This window comes from Oryctolagus cuniculus, chromosome 7 (genome assembly GCF_964237555.1).
Source record: "Oryctolagus cuniculus chromosome 7, mOryCun1.1, whole genome shotgun sequence".
In the NCBI taxonomy this organism is placed as follows: domain Eukaryota; kingdom Metazoa; phylum Chordata; class Mammalia; order Lagomorpha; family Leporidae; genus Oryctolagus; species Oryctolagus cuniculus.
The window spans coordinates 20127928-20138409 of record NC_091438.1 but is presented as its reverse complement, the minus strand read 5'-3'; the positions used below and the strand labels follow the sequence as shown (position 1 = coordinate 20138409).

General features: G+C 43.0%; 1 protein-coding gene across 1 annotated transcript in view; it reads left to right on the top strand.

Moving 5' to 3' along the window:
• Positions 1-740: 740 nt before the first annotated feature.
• The window catches only part of DPP6 (dipeptidyl peptidase like 6), a 1252024-nt gene continuing 1242282 nt past the window's right edge, over positions 741-10482 (top strand). Inside the window, exon 1 of the mRNA XM_051857103.2 lies at positions 741-1126. Within this exon, the coding sequence (XP_051713063.2) occupies positions 1067-1126 (60 nt within the window). The 5' untranslated portion in view covers positions 741-1066. The remainder of the gene's footprint in view (positions 1127-10482) is intronic.

Sequence of the window (10482 nt, the reverse complement as noted above, 5' to 3'; positions counted from 1 at the left end):
TTTCTCTTAGTTCCCCAGGGTCAATTCCCTTTTGATCTATGCCCAAATGCTGCCTCCTGAGATTATGACTTCACAGGTACCAAAAGGAAAAAGAGGGGAAAAACAAGAAGAGGGAAAAGAAAAAAAAAAATATCGACTTGGGGCACTGCTACCGCCCTCCCCCGTATAGGACCATAAACAAGCAGATTGGGCCGCCTGCAAAGGGAGCCGACGTCCCGGGGTCAGCGCCCCTGCTAGCAACCATCAGTCTTGGGGACTTCGCCAATGAGCCCGCGCGCACTGTCCTAGCCCTTCCACTTTTTCCTCCTCTACTTTCTCGGCTTGGCTTGTGCCCTCGCTCCTGAAAGAGCCTCGCATGCCACCTCCCGACCAGCCCGGGAAGATTTGGTGACTGGAGCCCCGAGCTGGCGCTGCAGGCGAGAGTGAGGCGCGAGCCCCTTTCTTAATTAAACCCTGCAAGGTGGGTGGGGCACTGGTGTTCGCCCTGATTACCAGGCTGCAGCCTGAGTTCCTGAGACTGCAATGGAGTGTGGGCGAAATCCTGCAGGAGCGGAGCTCGAACCCGTGTGTTCCCCGCGGTGGCTGCAGTGCCCGCGCGGCGGGAGGGCGTGAGTGCGCGTGGCTCCCGGGCTTTCGGGAGTTTCCCCACCCCTTGCGCAGAGAACAGCCCAGTCCTACACACCCTCGACTCCCTCGCACACGCCTCCTCGCTGCTCCTCGGAACTCTCTGGATTTGCTCCGGCTTCTGGTCTTGAGTCCTGGATTGTTTTCCAGGAAGGCAGCACTGGGCACTGCGCCCTCGGAGCTGCTGGCGCCTGCCGGGGCTCCCTCGGGGTCCTAGAACTGCTTCTTGGTCTTCGCCTCTGGGCTGTGGATCTTACTGTCCCTGGACTAGGAGCCTCGCAGAAACCCGCAGGGTGAAGACTCCCCTCCTGGACCGCCGCGACTGGGCTGGAGAGAGAAGACCCCGTCGTGTGTCCCAAGAGGCGCGCACCACGGCCGCCACCCTCCACGCGCCCAGAAGTTTTAAAGGTGGACAGTCTGGAACCCCGAACTTCCTCTGGACATGAATCAAACAGCGGGAGCCTCCAATAACGTCAGGTGTCCTCCTGGTAAAAGCCACAAGGTAGGGACCCGCGACAAAGGGGGTTTGTGCGCCGAGTCTGGAGAGATCGGGGCTCTGGTTTTCGGGTAAGGAAAGACTCGCGCTGGCTGGCGCATTTTGAGCAGCCACCTGTCCCTCCCTTCCCAGCCCTGGTGGGGGTCCTTGTGTTAAGATGGTCGAGGAGTCGCGGGGGCTTGTTTGAATGTGTAGTGTTTGATAGATCCTATGCCAACAGCGGATCTCTGCAGGTGCACCTGCTCTGGGCTCCTTTGGGGCTAGAGATCCTGGAATGCTTCGCGGCGGGTCCGGCAGGTGCAGCTGTTTCCTCTGGCGAGTTTTTAGGGAGGAGAGCTCCTCAGTGGGAGGCGGAGTTCGCGGGAATCTACCCCTTAGGTCAGCGTTTGGGGAAGAGTGCTTCCTGGGAAGTGCGCTAGGCTCTCTGAAAGCCACTGGCTCTTAGTGTCAAGGACACGACACGTGTTTCGTTAACTTTAATGGACCAACGCGTGTCTGGAATGATTTCCAGGAAATTAAATAATGTTCAGAGAATGGGGAGCAGGCAGCTGTCAGGAATCCATGTAGAACCTCTCTAGTAGCCTGGAGAATGTGGGGACACGACTTGCTAAATGTCTCCTTCCATGCGCAAAGAAATGGATCGCCCCGAAGTTGGCGATTCCCCAGCCTTCCTGGCCTATCCCCAGGGTTCCTTTTTCTCCTTCTCGCTTATCTGTGATGCACCCTAGGCTGAGGTTTGTTTCCAAGGAAATTCTTTACCTGGGTTGTAGAGGGAAGCCCCCCAGCCATGTACCGATGTACTTCCAAAATATTTCACGGTTTTTATATATGTAGCTTTTAAAACCGAAAGAAGGCAAGTATTTTGGAGCTTGGTATTTGATATGCAACCTGAACCTATGCTGTGTTCTTTTGTCTTGTGTTTGAAACACCTATTGTGCACATGCATTTTATAATATATGTACTACCATGTTATAAAAATGTCCCCATTCAGATCTACTTGTTGGAATTTGGAGCTGGTGTGGAGTTGGGAGGTAGTAATGATATTAAGTTCACTTGGTGGCTAAAGAAGCCCTTGATCTGTTTGAGTTATGTAAGATGGAAGTTTAGGGCTGAATCCTTTTATTTCAACGGAATAATATCCAGCACTTTCCTCTCCTATCAATCAGATGTGGATGAAATATTTTCAGCAAGTCATATCTCTGATCTCTGCTCTCATTAGCTATGATTTGAGTACTCACTTGTTTCACATTTACTTTATTTAATATCCATAGAAGAGTCTTTCTAATACATAGTAGCTGATATTGCAAGATTTTAAATTAAAAATAACAAAGTTTCACGCATCAGTGATTATGTAGTAGAGACGTCTGTGGAGTTCAGATCGCTCAGTAATTTCTTTTAAAAAATGCCTTTGGCTCCACTGTTAAAATAGCTATTTGGCAGAATTGGATGGCGGGAGAGTGACACTGGGAAAACTTTCTGGGAGGTATTGGCACATCTACGGCCAATGTAGGGAGTCCTAGACCTGTGAAGCACATGTGATGGGTCTCTCTGTGATGTTCTCAAGCAACGAACAAGGAACAATCCTTCAAATCATATTAGTTCCATAAACAGCCACCACGAACCATTTATTTACCAAACTCCATAAACCCTTCTTAGATCCCAAGATCTGAGAACCCAGATATGAATTTAGTTCTTCATTCTCCTCCAGTCAACAATGCACTCATATTCATACCCTGTCATTTCTATTTCAAAATCTTTGGTGGATCGCTATTTCCTAAAAAAGTGATTATGACTATACATTAGCTAAAAGGAAATGTTATCCACTTTCTTTTCTCCAAGAGGAATGTGCTCAAATTGTACTTTGTTCAATGTTTGTAATTTGTAGTCTTGAAGATTTTTGTAGTGAGGATGTGGTATTGGAGACAGAGATGATGGGACATGAGGTGTTCATGAGTGTTCTACAGGGAGTGAAGTGCAGGCCCTAGCAGAGGGTTGATGATCAACATTGGTGCTTCTTCTTCTCTCTCTACCCGTACTAGCTGCTAGCATTACAATACTCTTAACAGATCGAAATTTAAACACAATCTTTTTCGACCCTGCAGGAGAGGGAGACCCTATCCTCTACCAACACTTAAAGCCCTGGACACAGCATGTAAGGTTTAGGTTAAATGTTTATGTCATCAAATAAAATTCCATCATGCCTGTTCATTGTACTCGGAGTTTGAGGTAAATATGTTTCCATCTCACGTGCTAGTCTGAGAGCTCATGTTGGGAGACGTCCATGGGAAGAAAGACCTCAGCCGCTCAGGAGAATGTTCCAGCTGGACTCTCTTAAGTTTTGTCTCACTCACTTATTGATTACTATTACAGAATGTTGTATTTGCCAGATTATTATGCCTTGTGCAAAAATTTCTTGAGAAACATTTATTTTGCTCTTTTTTGAGGTTGATCATGCAGTGGCTGACTTCTGCCATCTTTAGATGTGCTATTTACTGCCGGGTTCATTGTCCAATATGGAACCCCCAGAACTCAAAGGAAAGGGCCTTGTTGTAGTCTCCTCATTGCAGTCTCCTTGCCTCTGAGAGTGGGAGCAGTCATCCAACTGCTAGGAGATGCTAAGGAACACAAAAGGGTTGCTGACCACACTGGCATCCCTGGTGTGGGCATGAGCCACTGCTCCTGAGAAAACACCAGGAGTTAGAGTCATAGGACGTTGTGAAATAAAACATATTCTTATCAAATCAGACAGTCGTGACTTAGGTAAAGTGGAGTTGGTGCTGAGCACATTGGCTGATGCTCATTAAATACCGGTCAATAATTAGACCTGTCCTACAAGTAGTTGAAGACTGACTAACAAACAACAGAATGCAGTCTGATTCGTTCCATAATATTCTGTAAATTACAACTGGAAACCTGAAAGAGGTATTCACTGTCAACCAAAGGATACAAATTTAAATGTCATAGAAAATATAAAGTAGAAACCTAAAATTGTCATGTTAAGTTTTGAAGGCTCACACTCTGAAGTGGCAAGCTAAGACACACAGTTGGGTAGATAGCTCCTATATTAGGCAGCAGTAAGTACCTGCCTTAGTAACTAATTTGCAACTTCAACAAAGGCAAAAGCTCTTCTTTTTGGTCTCAGATTTGAAGAGAAAGCAAGTTTCTTTTGCTTACAGTTTTTCTAAAAGAGAAACTTCCTTGTGGCAATGTGTTATAACCTTAGGCATCAAGGCAAAGGATTCTTAGTTGCTTCAGTCTCTGGAGAGCAGGAGTCTAACTGTCCAATGCTTAGACTCTGGAATCCAAATGTACCAATGTCATCTTGGATAAGTTACTTAACTTCTGTGTCCAGGTTGTATGGGACTGTCATTAAGGATTCAGTAAGATAATCCTCGTTTGGAGTTACAGTCCTCCACTTAATCTCTCTCATTAACTATAGCACAACTTCAGAAAGTCCTGTATAACAGCTTACTTTTCAATTGGCTTGTTGCTCTCCTAGACAAATAGCTCTTCCAAAGCAGGACCCAGAGAGTATAGACAGGGTAGCATCATCACTGGGGATACATGTTCTGCAGTGCGACAGATGGTAACATGCTTAAGGGCATGCAAGTAGAAAGTTACAGAAATAGGGCCTAATTTAGTCTTTGTAGACTAAGACAGCACTAACTATAATGCATGCATGATTTCATTTATTCTTGAAGAAAATATCCAGGAAATAACATGTTTTTGCATAGTAAACATTCCCCACGTGCCAAATCTTTATGGCAAGTATAGACATAGGTGTGAGGATGCAGGGAAGATATTCAGTGTGCATTTATACACTAAATAGAAAACAAAGAAGAGCTCCTATTACTTATATCATAATTTGAGATTTGATTTTATCTGGAATTCTTCTAATGATATGAAGTTGTAATTGTTCATATTTTATGTCTGTTTTCAGAATTATCTCCAGTTCTCAATATTTGACTAATAAGTGTCTTACCCCGGGTACCTTCATATTTATCCTGCTAGTGGTCTGCTAGGCACCCTGAATCTTTAAACGCTGTGATAGTGTTGGGTTATTTGAGTCACAATTCCTTAAAATGTGTTTTCTGTTCCACTCTACTTTTTCTCTTGGGATGGAAACCATACACGTATTTTGTAATTTGTATTATTCTAAAGATGGATATGTGAATTAATTCATCTGATTATGGTGGTCAATTTAACAGAAGCCACACATACTTTTTCCAACTTGTGAGAGCCCTTCTTAACCTGTTTTAGCATTGAGGACTTCAGCTCTGCCTGTGCACAGATCCTGTCCACTCAGAAATGCACAACAAGGATTTGACAGATCAAAGGACTCTGTTTGTAAAAATGGATATTTAACATTCCACTTGTAGTTCCCACTCTATATTTCCCTTGTCTTCAAGATGAAAAAAAATGTATTATTAGCCACATGAACTTCAAAAAATTCTCAGCACCCAAGAGTAGTCTAGAAACTTTGGCTCTGTGGGTTTCAGTCTTCACTCAACTACCGAAATCCTTTGAAAATCAAAGACTCATTCTGTGCCTCTCTGATGAGTGGCGTGATTAACAGTCACCTCTCTCGATAGCCCATTTGTGCACCCGTGGTGTGGCAGGAAGTCAATTCCTGTTTGTCACCAGGCACCATATTCTGATGAGGACATCATTTTCCACCAGTGGGTTACCAGAATGCTGTTTTCTTTATACAGTGAAAAGCAACATCAGTCATTTGCATTTCAAAGCTGCTTACAACCCATCAAGAGCATTTTCCACAGTGCCAGGCTGGGCCTCTATAGGGGTTTGCTGACTTTTGCCAGCTCTGATATTATAGTTCTTAGAAGTTCATTAAGCTTCTTACTTTCTACTTTCAGTGCTGATTTTACCGCTAGGAAAGGGAGAGCAAAGATTTGGACTGTTGGCTGTATTTGGCTTATGTGTCTGTTGTTTTCCTTTGAGAAGGCTTTTAAAAAAATATAGAAGCTGAAGCCATTTTTGAGAAATAATGCTAGTAAGACCCACTTGAATGCTAACTTTGCTTTCATTTTTGTAGCACATATATATTTTTTCTGACTGGATTTTAGTTTCTCTTTCAGCACTGTAAGGATATATTCAACAGTTTTAGTATCATTTTTTTTCTACTGAGAAGTGAAGTCATATAATTTATTGTTTCATGTATGAAATGTAGCATTTTCCTACTTTTAATATATTTTCATTATCTTTAGTTTTCAGTATGTACACTATTATATGTCTAGGCATGGTTTTCTTCATATCTACCCTGCTAGGAATTTAAAGATCATGTTGAATCTTTATGAGATCTATGTATCTATTTACATATTTATATGAAAGGCAGAATATGAAAGAGAGAGAGAGAGAGAGAGATTGATTTCTTCCAGCTGCTAGTTAACTCTCCAAATAGCTGCAATAGCCAGGTTGGTCTGGTTCAGGCCAAAGCAAGAAGCCAGGATCTCCGTCTTGATCTCCTACATAGGAGATACAGAATGCCAGTATTATGAGTGACAGCTTAACCTCCCAGTGTTGATGAATCTTGAATCATTATATGCAAATATCTGGGAATTTTGTAGCCACTATTCTTTTAAAATTTTCTGTCCTTTTCTTAATCTGCTGGGATGATTTGTGATAATTATACATTTAATGCAATTCATATTGTCCTATATAGGATTTCTAAGAAAAATAGCTTTTTCAAACTATTTTTGCCCTCTTCTACAATTTTTATTGCTATATCCTCACAGAATTCAATGACTCCTACCTCTGTCTTTTCTAGTCATTGTTAGCATACTCACTGTTTTATTTCGGATATTGCATTTACTTTTTTTAATGCTGGCATGTGGTAATCTCAGTCTCCCACCCATTGTTTCACTACCCAAATGCTTGTAACACACAGGACTGTCCTGGGGCTTAAGCCCAAGGGCAGGGACACAATCCAGATCCCACATGCATGGCCATCAACACTGCCTCCCAGAGGCTGCATTAGCAGGAAACTGGAGTCAGAATTCAAGGAGTCCAATACGGGACAGGGGCATCTTAACCAGTATCTTAACTGCTAGGCTAAATGCCCATCTCATTACATTTTAAGAATTTATATGTATTTAATTGAGAGGCAGAGAAAGGGAATTCCCATCCACTGATCCATTCCCCAAATGTCCACAACACTTGGGAGGGGATTGTGTGCACAAAACTGAGCATCAGGAAGAAAATCCGGGCTTTCCACATGGCTGGCTGGAACCCAGCCACTTGAGACATCACTGCTGTCTCTCAGGGCCTGCATCAGTGGGAGGCTGGAGAAGGAGCAGGAGCCAGCATCAAATGCAGACACTCCCAGGACAAAGGCAGCTTGTAACACACTTGATTACTAGGCTAAATGGCCACCCAAGATACTGCATTTTCTAATTATACAATTTTTACTTTGTTTCTTCCTCACAGTTTCAATTTCCTTATTTGTACTTGTTGTTTCATTCATAATGGGTATCTTTTTTCTTTAATTAACAGACCTTATTAGAATAGTTACCTTGAAATTCTTGTCTGACAATTCTAACATTTGGATCCTCTTGGAATTTGTCTATGTTGATTGTTTTCTTGTGAATAGGCAACAATTTCTTTTTTTTCTCTTATTTAAGGTATACAAATTATCTGTATTTCATATATACAGATTTATATATGTAGTGATAACTCCCACCCTTCCTCCTCCTCCCTCTCCTATTCCCTCTCAATTTTTACAATAATCTACTTTCAGTTTGTACTCATAAGATTAACTCTACACTAAGTAGAGAGGTCAACAAAGAGTAAGAAGAAAGTTCCCCAACAGTAGGAGACAAGGGTTGTAAACAAATCTCAAAATGTCGATTTCACTCCTATACATTACATTTTTGGTACTCTGTTACCACGCATCAGGGAAAACATGCTATTACTCTCTTTGGGACTGGCTTATTTCACTAAGTATAATGGTTTCCAGTTGCATCCATTTTGTTGCAAAAGACATAATTCATTATGCTTTGTGTGCTAAGAATTTTTTTAGTATTACCCTGGAAATTATAGCTGCTGTTACAGAAACTTTAGATTCTGTTACATTTCTCTGGCGATTGGTAGCTTAGTGAACAATTAGGTTGAGTGGCAACTCAAATGTACATTTTGTTCTTATTTAGGCCACTTTGAATTTCCGTAGTATTTGCCTGACTCAAGGTGAAATCAGAGATTTGGGTAGCATTTATAGAATTTAAGTCTGATTGTAATTCTGCAATTCCTTTCTCAATGTGCAGCTGCTTCGATTGCCTCAGCCCTATCTGCAGAATCTAACAAGTTTCAGTTCCTCTCTAGGAATTTCAGACAGTTTTCTTTAAAATTTTATACATTTTGTATAGAGACATGTGTGATAATCAGTTTGACAGTAGCTTAACTATTACTGGGCAAAAATTTCTATGTATGTGTCTTTTGCAAATTCAGTGCTCAGCTTTGAAAATCAGTAGTTTGGGGGTCCTTATCTCCCATGACCCCACATTTCTATTACGACTCAGTAGATCAATAGATTTAATTTTATTTTCCCAAATTTTTAGTTCAAATTCAGTGGTGTTCTGCATGTTAAGACTGTGTCTAGGAAAAATTGGTCAGTTTAGCCTCACCCCTCCCAATATTGCTTTGATCTTCTATCTCCTACATCCAGACTTTGTTCGAGTCCTTGGGTGCCTAATTTTCTTATTGATCTTCACTCAGTGTCCTTTTAATTTCCTTCCTTCCTTCCTTTCTTTTTTTTCTTCCTTCCTTCCTTTCTTTCTTTTCTTTCTTTCTTCCTTCCCTTCCTTCCTTCCTTCCTTTTCTTTTCTTCCTCCCTTCCTCCCTTCCTTCCTCCCTTCCTTCCTTTCTCCCTTCCTTCCCTTCCTTCCCTTCCCTTCCTTCCTTCCTTCCTTCCTTCCTTCCTTCCTTCCTTCCTTCCTTCCCTTCCTTCCTTCCTTCTTCCTTCCCTTCCTTCCTTCCTTCCTTCCTTCTTCCTTCCCTTCCTTCCTTCCTTCCTTCCTTCTTCCTTCCCTTCCTTCCAGGCAGAGTTAGTGAGAGAGAGAGACAGAGAAAGGTCTTCCTTCCATTGGTTCACACCCCAAGTGGCCACTACGGCTGGCCAGAGCTACGGCGATCCGAAGCTAGGAGCCTGGTGCTTCCTCCTGGTCTCCCATGCGGGTGCAGGGCCCAGGCACTTGGACCATCCTCCACTGCACTCCCGGGCCACAGCAGAGAGCTGGACTGGAAGAGGAGCAACCGGGACAGAATCCGGCGCTCCAACTGGACTAGAACCCAGGGCGCCGGTGCCGCAGGGGGAGCATTAGCCTAGTGAGCCACGGCGCCAACCTAATTTCCTTTCTAAACTCTCCGCCCCTCTTTTATTTTCCTAGCATATTATACTTTCCAAAAATTCACACTTTGATAAATTATTACTTGTTAAATACACAGGCATTCATCTGTTCCTTTTTTTAAAAACCTGAATAAAGAGCAAAACTTACTAATTTTCCCACATCAGGGGACCTCTTGTCTCTTTTTCTACTCTGTGGCGCTCCTGCCTGTTTAGATCAGCGGACTTTCTGCCTTGTGTGGCGCTTCATCTGTTTTCCAGGCTTTTCTTCGGTCTAGACTTCTTTGGAATTCAGCATCGCCTCCTGCTTTTCAGGCATACAGGATTTCCCTCCTTAATTTCAGGACACAGCTTACTCACTGACTTCTCTTCTGTGGAGGCCTCTCCCTTAAAGCATTAGCTCAGCCGCTGACTCACAGGCTACCATGGGCCGTAACTGACTCATGCAAGGCTTGTGTGTTTTCACTGCTAGTCACCATCACATAAGAGACCAAATTCTTTTCTTGCCTTTTCTTCTTCCCCATGTATTCGGCTTAGCATCAGTGCACACCCTGGAAAGCAGCAGTGATGGCTCGAGTAAGTGAGTTTCAGCCATCCATGTGGGAGACCATGATTGCTTTTCTGGTTTTGGCTTTGGCCTTGAACTAGCATGGGTCATTCTTCGGCATTGTGGGGAGTGAACCAGTGATGAGAACACTATCTCTCTTTTTTTTTTTTCATTTTTATTAAATGAATACATTTTTACATAGATAAAACTTTAGGAATACAGTGGTTCTTTCCCCCATACCCACCCCTCCCCCCCGCTCCCATCCCAGCTCCCATTCCCTCTCCCATCTCCTTCTTCATTATGGACCATTTTTAGAATGACTTTATATACAGCGGACGAACTCTATGTTAATCATAGACTTCAACAATTTGCCCCCACGCCCACGCACAACATATAGAGTACAGTTTGGGGAGAGAATTTGCAGTTAATTCCCATAATACAATTCAATAGGGACAGAGG